The 25,000-nt window shown below is 44.4% G+C and overlaps 1 protein-coding gene across 1 annotated transcript in view; it reads right to left on the bottom strand.

Annotated features, from left to right (window-relative positions):
* The window catches only part of LOC120795646 (SH3 and multiple ankyrin repeat domains protein 2-like), a 134,404-nt gene extending 118,674 nt beyond the window's left edge, over positions 1-15,730 (bottom strand). Inside the window, exons 1-4 of the mRNA XM_040137727.1 lie at positions 15,527-15,730; positions 8,455-8,658; positions 6,585-6,656; positions 2,822-2,930 (exon numbers count right to left, since the gene is read on the bottom strand). Of these exons, the coding sequence (XP_039993661.1) occupies positions 2,822-2,930; positions 6,585-6,656; positions 8,455-8,658; positions 15,527-15,730 (589 nt within the window). The remainder of the gene's footprint in view (positions 1-2,821; positions 2,931-6,584; positions 6,657-8,454; positions 8,659-15,526) is intronic.
* Between the last annotated feature and the right edge of the window lie 9,270 nt (positions 15,731-25,000).

Consider the following 25,000-nt stretch of genomic DNA (forward strand, 5'->3'; position numbering starts at 1 on the left):
TCATCCAAAAGCCTCAGGGTAAACAACCAGAATTAAAGTGATACCACCAGTTGAAAGGTGGGTTAAGGAACATTTTGCAGATATTGGTCATCTTGAATTCATAGTCATCTTGAATTCATGGCTGTTACAACTGATTTCAGTGTTGACCCAGTTGGGAAAAAAAACAAATAGTAAACTGTCCGAAGATCCTTCACAAACCACTGTTGTAGCCAATCCAAATCCCCGCTGTCCAACCTGCGTGCTTGGTCAGTGTCAAACACACACGTTCGTGAAAAAATAAGGCTGAAAAGACTTTCGTTCGCTTGCACACATTCCAGCGCCTGCCTGGGGCTCTAATCTATTTTACAGAAAGATTAGCGCAGGTAGATTTGGGTGGACTACTGCTTTACAGGGACACTACCCTGCTATCGCTATTACACTGTCGTTAAATAGAAACAAAAGCACAGTGTTCATTGCATTCCAGGAACTACTTTGTGTTTTAACTAAGGCTGGATTTACCGTCGACGCAAAGGGGAGTCAGGCCGTAGGCAGCTACAGCGTAGGTTTGACTTGCAGGTGAGAGTCGGATCTCGGCCATTGATGTCGCCTCTGCACTGCCAGACGCTTGTGTTGTATATGATCGCGCTGTAGCGCCGACGTGTAGTTAGATTTCTGAGGAGGCGCACGTCAGCTGCGGTGCAGCCGATGGCGTAACTTCGGCTCCTATGCGCGTCGCTGCCCGAGTGTAAATCCTATCCTCTTTAGTGAAGCTTTTTTTTTTTCCCATCTACCTCAACTTCTTTTAGTTTTTTCCCACATTTCCCAAAAAAGCTTTTCCACCACTTCCAGATCCAGGTTCTCACAGATTGTTAAAATAAACAAAGACTGATCTTACATGTTGGTGAAGAGAGCAAACACAATCAAGGGGACTGTAGTGTTTTTTCATTTTCCAATCACCATCACAATACAACGATGAAGTGCTCTGAATCACTTTACCCCTCTAACCCGATTCACTTCACTTTGTTTTCCCGTCATTATCCAGAATTTGTTTGGACAACCACAGAAACCATGCGAGGGGGTTCTCTGTTAAACAGCTGCGAAAAGCACCGCATCCCTTCCTCTAAACTCAAAATGTTTGGTGTTTATTTTTGGTCTATTGAGGCTACTGTAGAGAAAGACGCTTGGGCTCCTCCTGATGGATTTCTGTTAACTGGCACCACAGTCTGACGTTAACCGCGATGCACGAGCTCCACAGCAAATTAAGGCAAGTGTACTGGCAAGTGGATGTGCATGTTTGGAGATGTTATATTATCATTCTTACCACGTTGCAGCCACCCCAGACACAGGACTCTCTCTCCGTGATAGGCCTCCAAGTGGGCCTATGAGGACTTCTAACTATTATCCTAGTCTAGTCTAGTGTAACTTGAAACACCTGCTCACTTTGATTTTTATGGAACATTTGTGAGCTGTGTTAGGAACACACTGACATTAGGACACGGCTCATTACTCCGGACACTGGCTGCCCCCCAGCGTGGCTGTGTGTAAAAACACGGAGCCAAGTCTCGGGCTACAATCACTGTATTTACTCAGGGTGCAGCAGGCTGACTGAACACACATGCTCCTTCTCAGGAATGCCTGGTACAGATACTCAGCACAAACATTATCCTCCGCTGCTGCCAGAGGGCAACACACTCCTCTTGAGTAGCTGGCTGTTTGGTACCTTTTTTGAACTCCCGCACATCAGTGGTATGTAGCAGAATGTTTTACATTTGGCACCGAGGTCAAGGAGCTTTCTCTGCCATAGCACCGTTGCAGCTACTGGCTTCCTCCGTGTTGTCTTGAAGGGTATTTTCTCGGGCTTGCATTTTTAGTAGCAGGGCGACAGTGTCAGAGTTTCGAGGTAGCTGCCTTTTTAACGACTGCTTCCACCCCAATCCAACAGAGGCGACTGGTTGTTTTGCGCGCTACATAGCTGTGAAATCAACTCAAAAAGCAGTGTGTCTTTCCAGACACAATCTCTAGGTCATTCTGGATAATCCACTGACTTGACTGATAACGGTCTTCACGGGGCCTATTTCTTTGGTGAAAAGTACAAGTAAAAACAGTTGCCAGCAATTGCAACACGATGACATCCACAAACAAAATTCCAGTCACCAGTGTGATTCCAGTCCCTCTATTGTTTCAGGGCGTTGGCGTAAGTTTCAGTGGGAGGCGCCTCAAAACCCTGGCATATAAAACATAAACTACAGGATATGCGTGCTAGCACAAGGGGTAAGTGAGAAAATACTGGACCCATGAAGACCTCTAGAACTGATCCTTTAGCAGTAGATTTGAACAACTAATTGCTGCCTCAGCTCCGGAAATGAGACCCACTTGTCTCATTGTCTCATTTCCTTCTTCCCTTAACCTGCACACTGTACAATTAATTCTATACCTGAATCCATCCTGAAAGTCAACTAAGCCTGTGCAGGGAGCGACTACAGTGGCCTCTCTGTGGATATCATCTTTAGCGGGACGAAGGACATTTGCTGGACCTGTAACCGGGCCAACCACTGATGGTCAGAGTGGAGAATGGTACTCTGGAGAAGCTGATGAAGAGCTCTTTCTCCGCTGTTTCTTTGTTTTAGCTTTTGTGTTTCTGATGGACCTTTGCTACAAATGCAGATACCCGTTTTGGAGATTACATTTGCAGGTGTACACCCAAATACAAAGTCCCATTTAAAAAAAAAGCACTCTTTATTTTTAAGAACTCTTATGTGGCGTCGATATTCCGACTAAATCTGCAGTCTTAGCGTTCTCGAAGCGTTTGGTGTCTGTGCTTGCGTGCGGGATGCAGCCTTACCACCAGTCTCACTGTCGTGGTAGTTGGGATCGAAGCCTCTCTCCAACATCTTAGACACTTTGTCCACCTGATTATGCTGGATGAGGTCCATGAACTTCCTCAGATTGGCCTGCGCAACCACAGGAGACAGAGAGAGCTATTAGAACAGAGAACAAAGAAGAAAGAACAAATGGTGGTAGGTGTGAGAGAGAGAAAGACAGGATAGCGGCTCAGAGCTGCAGAAAGACTGAAATAGAAGCTGAGATGGAGAAAGGTGTAGAGGGTCAAACATAACTGAGGGTGAAAAGTGGATGCATTAGGAATACAGTGTGAAACTGAGGTAGACTCGCTGTTAAAGACGAAGGAATATAAGGCGGAATAAAAGGCTACTGAAAACCACAGGAGGCGAGATGACAGGATTCACAGTGTGGTCAGTGTGCAGAGTGGAACGGCTGCTCCTTTCCGTTCTGTTCCCGTCTGCTTTCTTTCCAGGCCGCCTGTTAAAAATAGATACGGGAGCAGCTCCCCGAAGGAGAGGAGAAAATGAGGAAAGAAGAATGAGACAGCAGAAGAAGAAAAAGACAATGGGTAGCAATAAAAGAATAGATTGGGAAGAAAGGCACAACAATTAATGGGGAGGAGGAGTACAAAGGCAGGGCGGGTGCCGACTAAAACGTAAGGATGTCCTGTTCACATCGTTGCTGCCCCTGAACCCGGTCCACATCCAAGTTAAAGGACCAGTGTGTGGGATTTAAGGCATCTAGCGGTGAGGTTGAAACCGACTGAACACCCCTCCCCTCGCCCCTCCCCTTCCTACGGCAGCCTTCAGGTAACGGAGAAGTGTGAAAGGCCCTCTCTGGAGCCAGGGCTCGGTTTGTCCATCCTGGGCCACTGTAGAAACATGGCAGCGCAGCACGGCGGCTCCGTGGAAGAGGACCCGCTCCCTATGTAGATATGGAGGCCTCGTTCTAAGCTGACGAAAACCCAGTGATTCCTAGTTTAAGGTGATGATACAGTCATGAAAACACAATTAGGAATAGCAGCATCTTTGAGGGCTAGCATTCTCATGAAAAGACAACTGATCAAAAATGGATTGGGCCTTATTTTACCAATAGCTTTGTATGTTAATAATACTGATCGGGCTCCATCCCGATCCTGTCTACCAGCTTCACACATCCCCCCGAGAGGCTTTTAGTTACTTTCTAGACGGATATATCGCTTCCTCTGACTTACGAGTAGCAGCCCAAATATTCGTCAGTCACTGCAAACGTGGTCAGGAGGAAATAACAAAAGCCGAGAACGGCTTGATTGAACACGATGTCAGCCTGAATAATGAGGCAAAAAACAAAATGAGAACAAAATACCGTCGGATTATCTGGGTAACATTATACAGCCACACAAGCTGTGTAGCTTTTAACAGCAGGTGTCCCCACGGAAAACGAACAGAGGCCTGACAATGGACCTGGCTCTTCACATTTTACGCATCCATCCAAAATCCCTGACTCAGGCCAGATCCCGTGAATCCGCTCGGACTTTTCAGTTGCCTTTTAGAAAATCCCAACGCTAACATTATTATTGTTATTTATTAGCTTCGCTTTTTATTACTCTACTATTTACTAGTTTCAGAGCTAAATTCTCTGCGTACCTGAAGATCATTTTATGCTGATGATGATGATGATGATGGTGACAGTGTCTTGAAATCAAAGCCTAACTTGTTAGACCAAGCAGGTTCGACCACAATTACAGAGCTGTTTTGGTATCAACCGTGATGAGTCACTGCCAGTTCAGTATCTGGAAATGTCGGGGGTTCACACACACGGCCCTGTGTTTTCATGCAATGTTTTATTTAATGTAGCTGATATGTCCCCTGTGTGTGTCTGTGTGTGTGTGTGAGAGTGTGTGTGTGTCTGCGAGGCCTGGTGAATCAGAGTCTGGAGGATGGTGCCCTCTCTCTCTCTCTCTCTCCCTCTCTCTCTCTCCCTCTCCCTCCCTCTCTCTCTCTCTCTCTTCTCTCTCTCTCTCTCCCTCTCTTCCTCTCCCTCTTCCTCTCTCTCTCTCCCTCTCCCTCTCTCTCTCTCCTCTCTCTTCCTCTCTCTCTCTCTCCTCTCTCTTCCTCTCTCTCTCCCTCTCCCTCTCTCTCTCTCTCCCTCTCCCTCTCTCTCTTCCTCTCCCTCTCTTCCTCTCCCTCTCTCTCTCCCTCTCCCTCTATCTCTCTCTCTCTCTCCCTCCCTCTCTCTCTCTCTCTCTGTCTCTCTCTCTCTCTCTCTCTCTCTCCCTCTCTCTCTCTTCCTCTGTCTCTCTCTCTCTCCATCTCCCCGCTGAAACACCTTGGGAGGCTGGCGGTTGATTGGCTGTCTCAGTGTGAGCTTCAACCAACCACAGAGCTCCGGACTGAAAGGCAAACGGGATCAGCTCCAAAAAGTTGGGTTAGGCCCTGAAATGAGCAGGACACGACTCCATATTAGAAATAAATGTCTGTTATAGAAGAGCCATATTTTCTGACTCATTACTTTTGAGCGCAGAAGTGTTTGTGTGTGTATTCGTCTCCCCGCTCCACATGTTTTTTATTCTCCTTCCTGCTCTCCTCTCTTTCCTGCATTCGGCTGTAGAATTAGAGCAGCTGTCAGACAGTTTCCTAGTGTGCGGTGACGGAGAGCTGCCAGAGACACTTATACTTTGGCTGCGCTACAGGATTACAGTAGCTACGGGACAGCTGCCCAGAGCCGCCCGTACGCAACGATGAAGAGGCTAAAAAATCTTCCATTTACTGTAGAGGTTTACTTAAATTCATGTGGGAGGGACAGAAAGAGAGTGAGGGAGGCGTCTGGGAACAAAAAACAGAGGCTGCTCCTGAGCAGCATCCAAACTTTCAGATTTCCCTCAACCGTCACGGAGCAGAACGGGACAGAAATGCACCGAATACGTCCAGACTGACAGGTAACGCGCTGGACGCTGGCTGTGGGGTTTTTTTCACCATCCTTCTTGTCACATGTTCAAGCTGCCAAGAATCAAAACAAACGTCCATAAATACGCCCTTGCCCAAATCAGCCAGTGAAGTTGCTAAACAGATCATGCAATCTGTGAGAGCTCTTCCTTTTTCCTTTTTTTTTTGGCAGCACCTCCGGTGTGACACATCCTTTACTGTGCTGCTTTCACACTGCACTTCCCAGAGGCCAGTCGACAGTCAGACTGAGGTGGGTGGTACCGTGGCGTCTTTTTCTTCAATTTCTTTCTCTGTTCAGCTGCTCGTGTTAGTTTGTCTCACACCGGCAAAGTCTCCCATTATTTCAAAACAGAGTGGAACAAATGCAGAGTATATCTTACCGATAACAAAAGAGTGATTCAGCTTCATTTACCCGGTTTCTGAAAGCTTTTATTTGCTGTTCTAAACACTCCGTGTCAGGTGGGTCTTTCCAGGAAGAAAATCCTCTGGCGAACAGCAAAGGCGGTGTTTTATCCTCCCAGTTCTACATTTTTTTTAAAAATATGTTTTTCCTCTTAGTTATTTTTAAAAAAATACTCACGTAACAGTTCAGATTCAAAGTTTGCCGTGTAAAATCTCCTAGATGAATAGATGTACACACAGGAAATGACATGTGCTGTTAGAATCAACATGTCTAGGTGTTCGCTTACAGTCATAGCTGGCGCCCGTGATACTGTGAATAATCGTTTGCGGTCTACGTGTGAGAGCCGCTGTGCTTTGTAGTGCCCCAAAACACTGGCCGGGAAAAGGCTTATATATAATTTACTATCATTTTTTGCAGTTTCGTGGCAAAATTCCTACCTTTGTATGAAGCTTGGCGATCTGTTTCTCGTCCACGTTTGGTTGTCTGTAGACTCTGCTCTTGTAGCGGAACTGTTGAGTGAAAGACAAATTATCAAAAAAAAAAGAAAATGTCTAGAGCGAAAAACAATGGGTCCAGCAAGGCTTCTGTTAAATCTCCGTTCCAAGGACAAAATTCTCAGTCATGAGCTGTCGACTTTATACATCTGCGTGCACCTCGAAAGCAATTGTTCCTGCGGAAAGAGGACCGCTAGGGGATCAGGCCTAACATGTGTCCTCTTTATTAACAGCACATTTCATTACTTTCCTGGTATCTTTACTGGCAGACTGCGAGAAATGTGAAATTACATCAAGTCTTTCCTCTGAGAGGTGCAATGTTAGCGTGGGGTTGTTTCATATAGAGAAGTGATCTCATTTTCTCTGTCAGTATTTCTAATTTTCGGGTGGATCCTTTCCGCTAGCGTTTACTTTAACCGTTCCTGCTTAACAGAATAGTAACCGCCAACCACATTAAAGAAATGAAGCAATTTCTAACCACTCACATGGCAGTCATGTAAGAAAAGACAGATCCCTCCCAAAACTAGGCACAACAGGACTGGTTGAGTTAGCTAAACTCCATCACATCAAGCTCCTTCAGAGGAAACTTCATGTGTTGCTACAGAAAGCGACAGATCAGCAGGCACAGCAATGTCAAATGTAATGGGCCACTGCTGATTAATGAGGGAACGAGATGGTGGCAATGCGCAGATACTTTGGCTACTTCTACAGGGCAGAGCTTTTTAAAATCTGACATGACACAGATATGGGACATATTTTATTAACTCTGCCAGAAATGTGTGGCAACGACGACGGTAAATATCCCAAACAGAAATATGAAAGTTCACTCTCAACCTTGGAAACACCAGTTTGACAAAAAGCATCTTAGGTACTCGAATACTTATGTTTCTGAAGCTTTCGGCCACATCTTGTGACCTTCCTCAGCAAATGAAGCTGCTCAGTCACTCAAGCGTGGCCCGAAGGCTTCAGAAACTCCAAAGAAGTCGACCTCGTTGAAATAGTAGTTTATGTCACTAGATTTAGGTGACGTGATGACTACTCCACCCACGGATGAAGACCGTGAGATGCATTGAAAACCTGGAAAAAGCAAATGAGTGGACTTGGAGCTGGGATTTTTTAATGCCAAAAGCACAAACTTTATCACTTTATCAAGTTTATCACATGATCAGTCCCAATCCAACTAGAATGGCACATAAAATGTTAAAAAAATGTCCCATCTCGCAATGTTAAGGAAAGCGATAATGCGCTCATACGCTTACATTACCAAACACCGGCAATTAGCCTCTAAGAGAAACGCCCCAACCGCAAAGCATACCGTCAATATCTGCTTTTTCCAGGCCCGTTGAAAAGGAGGGATTCAAATGAATACATGTAAGTGACCCGAGATATGAGCCTCGATGGCTGCAAACATTTCCCACTGCAAGGTTTATACATAGTTATTCGCAAAAAACATGGAAGATTTTTGTTGACATTTGTATAATTTATTTCTTTAAATAGATTTTATGTTTTCATTCTCGGCCATTTTTAAGGCTCCGAATCTTCTACTGGGGGATTTTAAGCTCAACAGAAATAGTGACTTAATCTATATCATAATATAAAGTATATATCGATAGACTGATATGAAAAAAAACATCTGGGATAACATGTTTGCCATATCACCCAGCTCACATCTACCAGTAAAAGTGGATTTACATGAGGACTGAAATATTCCTATCGTCTTATTTAGTCTATGTAACAACAAATATTTAATGTTCAAAAAGTGAGATTCCATCCCAGCTCATTTAAATAATCGTCTAACTGGTCAACAGTTTACCTCCAGAGACGGGACACCCTTGCTGAATGGCTGGGGGTACTCTCGCAGGATGCGTTCTTCGTCCAGGAACTTGCCGTCCCTCCCGTTGCTGGCCGGCTGGAAAAGCCCGTAGTTGAGGACATCTTTCAGGCTCTGATTGAGCGTACACAGGATCCGCTGCTTGGCGACCCAGACCGTTGCATCCGGGTTGAACCGCATGCATTTCTGGTTGGGACAGACACTTCACTTGAGAACTGGACTTCAGACTTTTGACAGACACATGCAAATATGTCGGGACCTAAGACCGATGAGGGGATTAGAATAGAATGACAGAACAATGGTGCCCAATCAAAATCGTTCAGACACATCAAAACTGCTACTTCAATGACACAAACCCTGTCCCAGTGATCCTTGGCTGCCACGCAGGACTGCCAAGCTTTTTATTTTATTTTTTTTATTGTTTTGTTGTTCCAGTGCTATATGATAATCAGGGCCACTTCCCTTGCTGAGGATGTAATTGACACGACCCCTCTGCCCCCCGGTCTTTCCCAGTTTCAGCCTCCTTTGAGTGAACAAACATACAATGCAAGATTTCTGTCCTCGTCTGAATCAGGGAGGATTATGGGCGCTGTGCCGTGGCATTCAGGAAGTGTTTGTGAGTGTTTACAGCCGGTTGTGCCGCGCAGCCGGCGATAGCAGTGCTGCGTCTGTGATAAAGGCTGAAGGGATGAGCAGTCTGCGAACTCTGCCCGACCATAATCCTCTCGCCTGGCGTGGAGTGGGCAGAGAAGAGGAAAGGAGGGGATGGAAGGATGAAGGGTTGAAGGTATACCGGAACAGATGTCTGGCATCTGGCAGAGGCTGTTTGGACTGATATGGCCGACTTTCCTTCTGCCGGTTTATCACAGTGGCAAATTTCCATCAGATCCTATTATTGCTGCGTCCTCAGCCCTCAACATGAATTCAGCTTAAACAATGTGTATGAAGTCTCCAGGGAATCGGGAGTCAGTAGTTTTCCGAGTGTAGAGGCAATGATAATAGTGTTTGTGTGTAAGAGCTTGTTTCCCCTCGTTCGTCATCAATAATTTCATTGTTCATCACAAATAAATTTGTCCCCACTGTAACAAAATAAAAGCCTAGTCTTAGGCACAATCAGTGGCAAAATAAGACCAGTACATTCTTCTACAACTTAATGTCTATACCGTCTTCTTCAGCGGTTAAACTTGGAAACTCAGTTTTTAGTTGAAAGTAAGTTAGTTCCGTTATTTTTCAAACTAGGTCTTATGCTCGTAACTGTTGCCATTCAGACTAATAGGTCATAATAATTGCACTCGACACCTCTGTGGTACAGATTTAAAAATGTGACTCTAGCAAAAGAATGTACAGTGTGCAAGCCTCCTTAGGCTTTCTAAATAAAGTTTGACTTTACATAAATCATTTCCAACGATCGTCTCTAAGTCAGAACGCAAGTAAACACAGACATTAGGCCCCTGAACGCTAATCTCTGCTACGCTAGACGCACGGGGATTTGATTCCAGGGCAATTCGCCGGATTTCTACAACATACGTGGCTAAAGTAAGCATGACCCATATTTAGACTGGTCACAGTTGAGAGAATATGACCCAGCTTGAAAAATACCAGAATTTCCCTTTAGGGCACTTTCACATAGTGAGCAGTGAGCAGCTGCCGCCGCCGCAGCCTTCACTGCCAATATAAACCTTGACATCAGTCCTGGCAGCAGTGGCAAGACGTACTTGTGAAGGTACATGGCTGTTTGCTGCTGGCATCTCAGCCGACGCTGGCTGAATGTTTGCCTGCCACGGTTCCGCAAACAGTATGGCCAAAGCCACCGTGGAAACGGTAACAGTCGCAGCGCCATCCTCCGTGGTCCAAGGATTCCAAGGAAGAGCCTTCGGAAAACTAGCTCGTCTTGTCTAACCTCAAGTCTGCCACTGTGTCCAATCTCTGAATCACTAACAAAAATCAGCCCAGAAAAGATGGTGTCTCCATCTGGATCTAAGAGCTGTGTACTGGCATGGAATGAGAGCGGAGATGGATGAAATGAAGTGAGAAAAAAAAGCTAATTTGAGGGGGATACTTTGAAGATTGTGGAAGAACCAAGGACACAGAAAAGCATGTGGGGAAGGGGAAAAGGCGCCATTCCCTGCATCTGTCTTTTTCTGTGTTTTTGCTCTTGTCAGATTTGATTTGACTTTCATGGCCTTAGTTGTAGCGTTGGTTTGTGTGGACGAGAGGGCAAATTTTATAGCTGCCACCGGTTATAGCCTCACTGCTCATCATAACAATTTCAGAGTGACTGGAAAAGCTAAAGTTGTAGTTTTACATCTTGGGAAATATGCATACTCGCTTTCTTGCTAATTAAGTATGGGGCTAGAGCCTGGAGGTGATTGTCTTGGCTTTGCAGACTGGATGGAGGAGCAAACGGGTAGACTGGCTCTGTCCAAAGTTCAAAAATACGCCTCCCGACACCTCTAAAACACTCAAAGTAAAGCTTTGAGAGTTGTCTGTTAAATCTGTAAACTAACAAAGAAATGTAAAAACAATTATGGGAAGTTATGTGCTATATATAACCCTTGTCAACTAAATGGTTCCAACACATAAGCGCCGTCTTTACATGTCTGTTTATGTAAGGATGTGACAAATGAGACAAAATGTGTTCATCAGTGAGCATTAGAGGTGTTTTGAATGGTGTATTTTCGAACTTTGGATGAGGCCAGGCCAGCTGTTTCCCGCCCGCTCCCAGTCTTTATGCTGAACTACGCTAATCGCCTCCCAGCTCCAGCTTCATACTTAGCTCACAGACACAGGAGATCATCTAAATCTGGGCATATTTTCCAGAATGTCTAACTATTCTGTTAAAAGTACATTGATTCTATTTACAATTTTTTTTGAGAGCAAAAAGGTATTTGGATTAAAATCACGTCACATAAAAGGAGGTAAAATTACTGGTAAGTCATTATCTCTTTCTAATAGATAATAGGGGCAGCTGTGGCTCAGGAGGTAGAGCACTAACCGGAAGGTCCGTGGTTCCCCGGCTCCTCCAGTCCGCATGTCGAAGTGTCCTTGGGCAAGATACTGAACCCCAAATTGCCCCTGATGTATCATCGGTGTGTGTGTGTGTGTGTGTGTGTGTAGAAAGCGCTGAATGGGTGAATGTGGTAGTAGTGTAAAGCACTTTGAGTGGTTGATATGACTAGAAAAGCGCTTTATAAGTGCCGTCCATTTACCATCTAACACAAGAAAATGTTCTGACTGCAAAAGCTTATTTCTGTACCACACAGTGTACATCAGGGCTGGAGCTGCAAGACGGGCTCACACGCACGTGCTGTGTGTGTTTGTGTGTGTGTGTGTGTGTGTGTGTGTGTGTGTGTGTGTGTGTGTGTGTGTGTGTGTGTGTGTGCACTTGAATTATTCAACTGAGTTTGATTTCCAAGTGGACTGTGTGACTCAATCATGTGATCAAGTGGCACCACTGAGTGCTCAGCTATGAATGTGAAATCAGGAGCATTAGTGCATACATGTGAGAAAGCTTAGTGCACATGTGAACACACACACACACACACACACACACACACACACACACACACACACACACACACACACACACACACACACACACACACACACACACACCTTCTATCCTTGGCGTTATAACCACAGAGCTAATTACATAAAGGGATCATGAGTTCATCTCTGGGTCAACACAGTACTGTGAGGACCTAAACCCACTGGATTACACACACACACACACACACACACACACACACACACACACACACACACACACACACACACACACACACACACACACACGTCATTCCTTTATTCTGTTAAGATTAGCTATGCAGGAAGTTACAAAGTGCTTTTGAGAGGTGACTACAAAGTGCTCTGAAGCGGCTGCTAATGGCTGCACGTTACAGTCCTGTGTCAGCCTCAGCGGTAGGGAATTTCGCAACACAAATGAAAAGATGTGTTGGGTAAAAGAACATCCGAACAGAAATTCAAAATGGACAAAATGGGATGGAGAGTCAAGAATGAAGGAGGGAAACCCAGGAAAGAGGGATATCAGGTGGCTGCTGAGGGCAGAGCTGCACCCTGCAGACGGCATTGCCAACTTCCTGCTTCCCTCCCTCTCTTTTTCTGTCCTTCTGTTTTGCTCTGCCAGCGCATGATGAGGGAACGCTCTCACTCACTGTACCGTCATGGACATCCAGTGTAAAGCTATCTCAAACAGCTCTCAGTCCCCAAGGACACACACACACACACACACACACACGCACACACACACGCACACATCAAACAAAGCAGTGCAGCAGAAAGCTCGCTAAAGATGACGCTACTGTACAGACACTTGCAGCACCTCCAGCTGCTCGTCCACAGGGAGTCAGAGTTAGGCACTGCTGGTCTTTGATGATAAACCTTTATATCCAAACCTTCTCTGGGGATGAAGGTGAAGCAATCTCCACCGCCAGCCGCAGTGCATATTCTATATGATCAGTGGGGGTGCGGCATACAGCTACTGTACTGCCCACAGGAGCCACAGTAGTCATTCTACATTTGTTTCAGAGGAACAATACGCCGTGTTGTGCTCCTGTGCCGTAAATGTAACATGTACCTGGGGCTTCGTTAAAACAACAGTGTGTAGCCAGCTAATGAATGCATGGGGCCGCTGTGTAAATGAAACATTCATAACTCCCACTGTTAAAATTAATAAAACATATAAAACATCCACGGATTCCCCTGTGAAATCCACGCATAAATTTCAGGCTCGATACGTCAGAAATCAGGGTTTAAAACAAATAGATAAAAGTAGAAGAATGGGTGGTGAATGTGTTTAGTTTTTCTTCTTAATCTGGACTCGCCTCTTTAGCGTGCTAGTTTTTATTTCAGTCTGTTGTTAGTTCAGTGAGGCTATCGAGCTCACGGGGCTCATGAACATTTATGAAACGAGTGCAGTAGCATTAAAATGCAAATACTGTATGTGTCCACAGTCACCCCATCATATAGGTGAGGAACTGATTAGACACAGGCAGCAGCTTGTAACTACTGCAGGACAATAGTTGAGGCGTTTCATATGTAGTAAATCGCCTCTTTACGGGGTCAAACAAGAGCAACACTTTCATGAAGGCCATGAAAGTATATTTCATTCAAATGTTTCTTATTAACCATATTAGCATATGAATCAAATGACTGATAGACCCAAAGGGAATAATTGCCTAACTTGCAGCTCTACTAAGTTTATTTTTTTTCTCTAAGCTTCCGCTTTTACAGAACATTTACTGTTCGGTTTGGTCTCATCACCCCGGTCTCCAGTAGCAGTGGGCAGCATGTTTCTCAGAAAGAGAAACTCTGACAGACCCACAGCATGCTACCTGCCTAGCGCCAAATGGCAAACAGTTGGCGAAGTTAACCGGGGAAGAAAATCAAGCATTTAGCAGCTGAGGAGCCATTTGTTTTGCTGGGGAGCTGGTGGAGACCAAACCAGAGCTAACGTGAGAGAAAAATGGATGGATTCAATAGAAGCGCGACGGGATGATAATGTTGCTCCGTCTGCTGGACGTGTGAACGGACAAACGTAGACATAATGCTGTGCGTGTGTGTCATGTTCTTATTTTGAAGTACACTGAGGGACGCAGCTTTAGTTCGACATTTTCAGAAATACTCTTATTAACTTTCAAAGGTACACAATTGATGCTACTCTTATATCTGTCCACTAAGCCTTGCAAGCGTTTACCTTAACTTTCCTCAGCACAAAAAAATCTGCCTGCAAACAGGACGACTATTATAACAAGCGGCTTCATTCATTCACCTTTCCCTCTGGGCCTCCACATGTTTATTATCTTATCATCTGCTGTAAACTCCCCGAAATTATTACACGTCACAGCCAGCTTTAGTTTTCTGCAGGCCAGAGCTGATCTTCTCATATTTTACTGATCAACAGTGTGGCCCCATCTTGTTTTACTGAACCATGCTGCGCCAACACAAGTAACTCTTCCTGTCCTTGTTCATTTTTTCAAGATCTACAAAATCCTGCGTCAACCTCACAGTTATTTACCCTCAGACATTTCCCTGAAAAAAACAAAACAAAAAACAGTCACTTGAATTCATCAGACACCACGTGAATCCGGTCGGTCAGAGCTCATGTAAGTCGCAGGCTTTACGTCAGAGGCTGATAGTTAATATGCATGCTTCCTCTTAAAGCATTCATTTGCTTAAAAGATAAATCTTGCTACATTATTTATACATGAACGGATTTCATAAGGACATTTTGCAACCATGGTTACAACATAAAAGAAAGGTCATCTAGCTCCAAAGTAAACCTCGGTCCTGCTTATGAGTGTCTTTAAGATACAGTATATTTAAATCGAAAGAAGAGTGAAATTGATGGTCATGTGTGTACTGACTTCTTTGTACCTCATCATTAGGCAAATCTCTTTGCATCTTTCCCGCATCTTTTCTGAGTACATGCAAATTTCTCATGAGAGGGCCTCAGTGGTGTATATCTCTCTGAGTTTTTTTTTTTTTTTTTCCCCAATTAAATTTAAAATCTGGATCTGGAAGACTAGTAAAGAATTACTAATAAGCAGATGCAAAGGCAGTTAAAAATAAGCACTTTTGCGAAGTGCAAATGAACTGCGAGCAGAGAGCAGTACGTTGGAGCACACGAGTGTCATTGCAAAGGCCATTAACTTCATCTTTTTCTTTACGTTCTCATTCCACTTTACAGACAAAAAAATATACCTGTCTGCTTAATGGATGCTGACGCTGATTACAAACCCCCGGCTGAAATGCCACGGAGGGCAGTGCGGTACGAGAGCCTCTCCAGCAGCTTCGATGGTGTTGTGCCTGACAAAAAGCTCGTAGAACATAAATAAGGATAGAAGAATGTCAAATACACCATCACTAATTCTCCCCTGGATCTCGACAAGACAGCTGGATAATCAATACGCTGATGTCCACACTGAAAACAAATCGAGTTCGTATTTCATATCGACTCCCACACACACACACACACTCACTCGCATGCTAATCTCACCACCCTCCCCGGTCCCCGCCCTTCACAGACACTCACCGTCTGCTGCAGGTCGGGGATGAGGACGCGGATGACCAGCGAGTTTGTGCGAATGTCGTCCATGTGGTGCTGCGATGGCTCGCCGGTGGCCCTTATGGTCTCGTAAATGGTTTCTTCGCGGGAGCTGTCAGAGGCACAGTCATCGGAGTAGTCCGAAAAGCTCTGGGCCATCTCATCCTCACTGGACGTGGGGCTCCGGGGCATAGTCAGCAGGCCCGGCGGATTCAGCTGGGACAGGCAAGGAGGGAAAAAGGTCAGACTCTCGCAGACTCAAACAGTTCATTGAAGAGAGTGGGCAGTAAAATTTAAGAAGAGCCCCCAAAGATGGTGCTTGTTCGTTTATTAGTTAATCCTCATCAATTCTGTTCTCGTAGGCTGCACAGTCTGCTTTGGGAAACTCCCGGGGGAATTAGTGTGAACGAGCATCTGAACAAAAAGGTTTCGCCTCATTGCAGTTATGCTTTAAAAGGACTTCTGGAAGGTGACAGCTGCACCTGCAAGCAACTGTACCAGATGACCAAAGGCCCTTCTCCTAAAGGTGCAGCAGAGCGAGTGACTGTACTCAATTAAGGTGAGGCGTCAACGTGATTTATGGATCAAGCAATGAAACACATAACATCTCATCAGTCACTATCCTGAGTGACCTGGATGGGATTGAGACATTTTAAAAAACCTGAATCATTAATCATTTCTATCCTAAAATTCAAACGGTTTCCTTATTAGAAACCATGCAGGGACTCGATGTTTGAATATAATCCATTAATTAAATATCCAGCAGCAATATGGCTGTGCATGCCTGCGGATGTATGACCATAAAGACAGTGAAATGGAAGTTAGAGCATCTCAAGCTTCTACATTTCAAAATGTAAAATGAAACAGCAATTCACAGCGCAGAGAGTTATTTTGTGGGTCCAGGTTGTGTATTATTTTCTCATAAACAACTTAGGGAATTTGTAGAACCAAAGTGATTCGGAAGTGGATTCAATCATCTTGTAAATTGCAAAGGAGTGTTGACTTTGACTCACACCTCACTCTCACTGTTGGATCAGAAGCACAGAGGAACGAATCATTTCCATCTCCTCCGACTACAACCTTGGAAATGTAAGCAGGGTTTTGGGGACTAACATCCAAACACAGTGCAAAGGATGAGCAGCTGCAAGAAAATATGTGGTTCTTTGATTAAACAAAAGTCAAAGGTATGAAGGTGTGGGCATAAAACCTGAAGGAGAGAAGTCAGCTACAACTCCCAAGCAGCACTGCGGTAAGAGACCTAACAATTACAGAGCTTCAAATTCTATCAGGTGTGCCACAAGCTGCAGGTAAAGATTACGCTAAGAAAACCTGATCGTCTTAAATTCTGGCAGCTTTGGTTGAGCGATAACGTTGCAGTGTTCTGTTCCCAACTGAGAAAAACACTTTTCAGAAGCAGCATCTCTTTCCACTCCCAGCTCTACACAGTATGCGTCGTGAGAATTTTGACCAAAACGCTCAGGGATTTGATCAGTCTGATGTGGGTGTGACTTGGGGAACTGACTTAGGGGACGAATCATTTCCACCTTCTCCCAACTACAACCTTGGAAATGTGAGCAAAGTGTTTGGGAACTAACATACAAACACACACTTCCGACATACGATTTAGCTTCTTTAGTTTCCATAACCCACAAGTTTAACAGAAAGAGAAAGGAGAGGAATTATGCTTAAATACTAAAGTATAATACTACTCGTGACATTCAGTGTACTGAGACATGGAAGAACAATCAATGCAGAGACACAGATTCAGAGCTGGGACGATCAAACGAAGCTGATTAATTGATTATTCTATGTACAAAATTAATCTGCAACTATTCTAAATTTTCTAGCAGAAAAGCCAAACTGTGAGCCAATGTGTGGCTTTTTATATCATTGTAAACTGATTATCTTGGGGTTTTGGACTGTTTGTCAGACAAAACAGGACATTTGCAGACTGACATTTTTCACTGTTTCCTGACATTTTGTAGAATGAACAATGAATAAGTTAATCAAGAAAATAACTGACTCATTTACAGTGAAAATAATGATTAGTTGTAGACCGACACAGGTTAAGCAATTCAGGCATTTTTTTATTTAACTTAACTTTAATTTAAAGAGGGTTTCAAAAGAAAAAAAAATGGCAATCTTAGAAAACAAACCGAAAGAAGCCATCCTATATAAAGTGAAATGACCAATAATTGTGCACGAAATAAAACAGAAATAATACGCGATCAACGCGATCATTTCTTTTCATCCACACTGAACAACAAGCGCGGATCCATCCTTCACTTTCCATCAAGAGAATACTGAAGCGTTGGTTTGATAAAGGAGACGCTCGTCACTCAGAAACCCAACTGAGAACAGATGAGACATTTCAGCTGTGGGCCCATCTGAAACGGTCCCGGCGGAGTCATGTGCGTCACCCTGCGGCATTTGCGACACCCATCTCACGGTGTATGTGCGCCTCCATTAGCGGAGAGGCTTGTCAGCGTGTCACGGCATTGTCCCGGGTACCCGCACACCGCTGACGAAAATATTTTTGGACGACAACAGAGACGGGTCCATTTGAGTCGGCTTTCGGCGAGGTGTTCAATAGACGGATTTTCGTCCCACAGATTACTTTAGCTTCTTCCGAATTACTGTGCTGTTTTTCCTGATAATGTAAACAGGTTTCACGGCGTTTTCTGTAAGTGGTCCGCTTCTAGAAATGTATCAAAAAATGATAAAGAAAAAGAATTAGTGAGAAAAGATGGAAACTCAACACATGACTTGTCATAATGTGGTATTTAGAAAACTGCCCGTTTTCGCATCAATTTAAACAGCCGCTTCTGGTCTACCGGAGCTTTTTTAATCATTTCATTTGAACTTCCTGCGGGGGACGCGATACTGTAATATGTATAATTTTCATGCTTTTCTAATCATCATGCTGCCAATTACAAACACACTCTAAGTCTACAGAGTGTCATGTGGCGTGTGGGTGTGCAAACGTGTGTGTGATGTCTGCGCATGCATGTGCTAACAGCATGCTATATAGACACATTAAATATACACACTGAATGAATATATACAATGAACCATGTTAGATGAACTTGATTAGCATCTTCACACAGGGATAGAAATGCTGATGATGTGTAAGTGCTTGAGTGTCCTCAGCCACCAACAGCTGCACTTGTTGGTGACGGCTTAAACACATGCAAGCAAGGGTGTAATTTCCACTGGGCACAGTGCAGACACGTCTCCATCACCTATCCCAGGGTCACAAGAACCAACTGCCCCTTGTCTGCAAGTCTGGAAGAAAAACAGCGCATTTGTTCCACGTGCCCCATTAATTCTACAGAAAATGAGAAGTTTCTTTTCTCTTGTCATTTTTCCTGGGAAACCTTGAAACACTTTGCTTAGTGAGATAAGAACTGAGACAGACTTTCGAAACATGGACCTGATCCACAAATCCACGTTATTTGAAAGGATAAAGAAGTACATAGTGTATGTTATGAGTGATGTTTTTCTTTTGGTTCTAAACACTGATGAGTCAAAACATCGCCACCACTTGCCTAATAGGCTGTCGGGCCGACATCAAAACGTCGCGGCACCAGATCCTTTAATTCGTGTTCCAGCACAAATCCCGCAGATGCTCGATCGGCTCGAGACCTGGGGAACTTAGAGGCCAGGGGAACACCTCGAACTCATCGTCATGCTCCTCAACCCATTGCCGAACGATGCGCGCAGGGTGGCAGGGGGCATCAAAGAGGCAATGCCATCAGGGAATACCGTTGCCATGAAGGGGTGTACCTGGTCTGGAACAATGTTTAGTAAAGCTGAAAGCCTCCATGCTGGACCCAAGGTTTCCCGGCAGAACATTGCCCAGAGCATCAGACACGCTCCAGCTGCCGTTTGGCGATTTGGACCATATTTAATATCATGTTTTTTTGCTTTTAGTTGAGGAACCCGACTTCATAGCGTTGCCCCCAGCTTCTGAAACCAAACCTACACCGTTCCATACAAGGCGCCAATGTACAGTACGTCAACATAATCATTTCACGCCACTAAATAAAACACACAAACGAGCATACTGATTAACAAGCTGTGATTGTCGAGCGCTGGAGTGCGATTTTGAGAGGAAATACACTGATGAGACGCATTGCTCTCGCTCACAGTCGGTGTTTAAGTTCCACTGCCCAGCCTCCATCATGAATCCCGATGCTGCATTTCACCAGCGGCAACAAAGCCAACCAAAGAAGCATATAATTCCTCCTTGTCACATACAGGGATAATTATCAACTGATTAGCATGCTAATGCATTCATAGCCAAATCATTTCCAACAACAGCACTAAACAGACATGCCTGAAGACATGTTGTTGCATGGACAACATTAAATGCTGATAATTTAGGTCTTGGTAAAAGCTTTATTGTATTTGGATTAAAAATGAAAAATAAGCATGACCGTAAATTCTGATAACTGGAGAGATTATGTATGGTAATATTTACAGTAACGTAACGTGACCTTAAAATTCAGATAAAATGTTTTTTTTACTTGGAGGAAAATAAAACCAATATAATGACAAAAGTGGCTCCGAGATTATTTTTGAGCAGTGACCAGTTTCAGCATTATGGCACAAGCTGCCCATGCACTGAAAGGTCTGATGCAATCCCATAGACCGGGCTGACTTTGGGTCTGATAACATTCAGATTGGTGACTGACTGACAGTTTTCAGGAGATTGCACCATTCCTGCAACTTCTACAGATCAGCCTCATTAACCTGATTCTGCAGCAGCACGCTGTGGGATCTACCAGGTTTCTACTGCACAACACTATCAAATCAAGAGAACTTCTCCGGGGCTGAAATGCACCTGCCGGCTGGAAGTACCTTCACTTTCCCTGGCTGCTTTTTTCAAAGTAAGTGTTCTGAATGTGTGACACCGTGTGTGAGACGGAGAGAAAGAGGAGGAGAAGGAGCGAGACTGGTCCTTTCGTTTTGGTTTTTAACACCTCTACTCTAATGCAGACAAACACACAGACACAGAGCTGGGTCCATTGTATCCAGGCCATTTCTAGTCCATCCTAGTCATCCGCACCAGTCCTTCACTCAGCGATGTCGCTGAAAAGATGAAAAAGACTCTCTCTTAGACTTTCTGAGTCTTTAGGTGCCTAAGAGAGTATGCAGACTTCAGTAATGAACACAAGAAATGTGCTTTGATTCGCATGAGTCCTGCTTGTTAATGTGCGCGTGAGAGAGCGTGAGCTAGAGGAAGAGGGAGAGAGGGAGAAAAATAACAACGTCGTCTTCAGTGTAAATGTCTGTGACAGAAATATGTTAGGGCTACGCTCAACACCCGTAAGGCCGACGCCTGGAATGAGTGCTGGGAGCCATTAGAGCAGAATAAAAACATTCAATACGTTGCATTACGTTGCATTCAGGCTGGAATCGGGAGTGTTTTAATGGCTCTTTGAACGGAGTCGAGTGGGGATTTGCACGTGCTGCACCAATGACTGTTTCAGTGGCTGAGCTCAGTGCAGCAATTGAAGGGCGGAGGGAGCGTCAGGAAACTCAACACTGATGGGAATCCGGCATTCGGTTTTGTTGGACAGATACATAGAGGAGGAATCTATGACGTGGCCGGATGTTCGCTGCTTATGTTGGCTGGAAAATTTTGGTTGATGCAAATAGTGAACGCCTGCTCACCCCATCAATGAGTTTGCTAACAGTTTGTGTGACCTTGGTGTTATAGTAAATTGTTTGTTCGTAGTATAACCTTTACGACCTTTGTGCCCGAGAGCACAACCAACTGTGTTTGCTGAGTGACACAAACAAACCCGGAGTGCCGCTACCGATGATATCATTGGTTAATTTATCTCATAGGCGGAAAGCTTTGTACGTTTCAAAACCCAATATACATTTCCGATGAAACACATGCAGGAATGTGGAAGAAACATGATTTCTGATCTGGGTTTGATACCGGTGTGATATTAAGCCAACTGCAGAGAGAGCAGGCAAATTAGATGCTTCGCCGCCTTTTGCCAGGACGTTTTTCCTGCAGTGTTTACACGTTGCCTCGTCTACGTTTTTCGGCTCACCTCTTCTGTCAGCTTCAAATCCAAAATGTTGCCATGTTGGTACAGTTTTAGTTTTCTTCGAGGCTAAGTCCGCCATGTCTCCTCTTGTCTGCACCACAGAACACGAACTTTCTAGCAAACGGACACAACGTGCGCCGTGCACGACTTCCCCCCTCCCTCTACTGAACTTTGATCCGGCCTCGGCTCGGCAGTAAACTGTGCCGGGCTCTTCAGACACTGGTGGTTCCGTTAGCCTGTTTATAAACTAACATCATATTATGTTAATCGCGTTGTCATATTGCTTATTACTAAAGAAATACAAGTTGGATTTGGCGCCGTGACGCTCTCGGCACAGGTTGCTGATGTAGGCGACTTACTAATGACCAATGTCTGTTCAGCCGGTCCGCACTAAATCAAACCGGTTCGGCAAAACTGAAAATCGACCCAAGTCTATTTCTGATGATTTTGTAAAATTACGGTCGCCACTAAGCGTTTGATTTCAATCTATATTCAACCTGAGGGAAGAACACTCATCAGCTGGAGTGGTAACCAGCAGCAATGTGAAGAAAGTGTCTTCTTGATTTCCTGGAGGGTGAAGTGGGAGTTCAGATGTGGTTTTGTTCATTCAAATCAGGCATTTAGGAAGTGGCTATTACCATTCTGTGAATAGGAAAGGATTAGCACAAAGTGTTGTGTGTGTGTGTGTGTGTGTGTATATGTGACAATGCAGACACCCAGATCCTCTCTCTCTCTCTCTCTCAGAGCTTGTTGATTCAGAGATGTTTTCCTATTCAAAGACCTTTCTCCTCCAAACAAACTCTACCTCACAACGAGACCAGACGGGCAGCCCTCCATCACAGGAGAATATTAACCAGACTCATTAAAAACCGACCATCTGAGAGCACTTTATTCTAATGATATGCCCCTGTTATGGTTACGACTCAACGCGATGCAATAAATCAATGTAACGAGACTGACAACAGCTGCTGTCACGTTAACGACGGCAGCATTTTACCACGGATCCCTGTGTTATTTAAACCAAACACACGCTGTAAAGGTTGCCTGTGACACCGATACAGAGGAAAAACATGAGCTGAAAGTACAGTATTTCTTCACGACCGGGAACAAGCCTGAAAAACTGGGCTTTTGAACAGTCATTACTCTCGGTGCAGAACCACACCACGACTTTGGTCGGGTCTTTCATCATTCTTGTCACACACAGACTGAGTTCTTGACATTTAAAGGGCCTGAAGACATCTGCTCGAGCCGCTGGCTCCACTTGTGGCTGGTGGTCGCATTTAAAAGTAGTTTTGCTCTGAATCTTCTACTTAACAGCACAAGACGGACAATCAGACCCAAACGCACTTTTAAGCCTTGATCCATTAATGCCCATAAGTCTGGAGCTTTTTAGTAAGTTTCACTTTCTGTGGACTGTAACTTTCAATTAATGCTAATACTTGACTTCTAAACTTGCCAAGTACTAAAGCTGGGAACAGACCCTAGGATTACGGAAACCTGCGAAGAATAGATTCCCCACAAATGAAAAAAATAACTGCTTTCACTTAATCTAAAAAGAGCACACTGGGAGCCCAAACAAATCTAGAAGACAACATACCAGAGTGTAATTAGAGCCTTGTCACAGCACAAATCCCACAGATTCCCATGAGTTCCAGTCGCAAAACGGAATCAAAATTGAACAAAATCACAGTGAGTCGTGTGTGTGATGGACAGACATGTAAAACTAAGACACTCCGAGAGAGAGAACTTTCTAAAAGTGAGGTGAACTTCAGGTGAGCTGCATCCATTAACAATTCGATTGTGAACTATTTCTCATTAATGGCACGTCTAACTATTTTATCATTTGCTTTAAAAATCGCTATTTCACCCGCTGCAAGATGCCGGTCCTGATTCTAGTCCTAAAAATCAAACCAAACATGTTTAAAATAATATTCATGAGAGCAACTTGATCAGAATTCAAACAATCGGAGCCATTCGACACCGCAAAGCCTACCATATTTTGACCCCGACTGTCAGCACCAACTGACCCAGACTGGAGCAGACTCGGTCCAACTTAGCTCGACCGGTGGTCCAAGTCCAAATCGTAACCATAGTCAGCCCAAAAAGGTGCCTGGAAAACTTTCACGATAAGGGGGAGTGTCACGGGATGAGGATTAAGTGGACCAGTACCCCGGTTTTGGTTGCGTTTGTTGTGCTGGCAGCTACAGTGGTCACTCAGTCTGGTGATGCCTAGATGATACCAGGTAAAGTTTAAACACTGACTCGCTTGGTATTCACCTGGGTACAAACGTCGCGCAGCCCAAATAACATCATCTTTCACTCCAGCTGATCACTGAGCTGTGCACAAAGCACAGCTGCGAACTGCTGTCAATTTCGGGTGTATCCTGTACATACGCCTGCTGACATGACGGTTTCAGCCCCGTAACACAGAACCAGCTGTCAGCCTGGTGCTTTGTACTGCTCCTGTCTCTTTATTACGATAATCGTGTTCTGTCTTTGTTTATATTAAGTATATTATGTAAAGTACGGTATATTTCTAGCTCTCGTCACTGTACTATAGCATAGTGCGACTTCCCTGGTTTGGTTGAAAGCGTGGAAGTCAGCATTGACAAGATCGTGGTGTTACGAGAACCAGGACCTGCATCGTCTGGACTGGAGTCTGTGTTTCATATGATATACGTTACATTGCATGACATGTTACCGAAACATTAGAATCACCGCATCGATTCAGTCGCTACAGAAAATATTCAGACCCGGTGTGCAAATGTGTAAAAGTGTCAGAAAAAGCAGCTCGGCGGAGATGTAAAACCGTGCAGCAAGCCCCAGGTGTTTCTGTAAATCATACATACTGCATCTATTCAAAGAACATGACATAGACACACTAAAGATACTACATAAAAGGTATTACCTGATTTTCATTTAACATCAAGTAAATGAATGTTTATATATGAAATATGTACAAGGTGAAACCAGTCTAGAAGGGGCCCTTGCCAATAAATGATCTACATTACACGTCTTACATCTATTTGTATGTCCAAGTATGGACATGGTGTGTAAATACATTAGATTTATGGGGAACTTGGGTGTCGTTTACATTATGAGTAAAAGTTCTAACATATTCTCTGTAAGACACAAGTGGGAAGAGGACGTTTGATGTGTTTGCCGTCTGTGAAGGTCAATCAGAAGCAGTGAGAGGCTGAAGATGACAGACAAGTGATGAGCCGGTTCATTCAGTGAAGATAATCTCCGTGCTCCTCCTGGCTCTTTGTATCACTCAAATGACAGATTGTGAAGCCGGCTGGAGTTTGATTGATGCCATTTGTGTACATGCGTCTACGTGTGTGTGTGTGTGTGTGTGTGTGTGTGTTTGCGCTTGATTGATGGATCAATGAAG

Source organism: Xiphias gladius, chromosome 1 (genome assembly GCF_016859285.1).
Source record: "Xiphias gladius isolate SHS-SW01 ecotype Sanya breed wild chromosome 1, ASM1685928v1, whole genome shotgun sequence".
NCBI classification, from domain to species: domain Eukaryota; kingdom Metazoa; phylum Chordata; class Actinopteri; order Istiophoriformes; family Xiphiidae; genus Xiphias; species Xiphias gladius.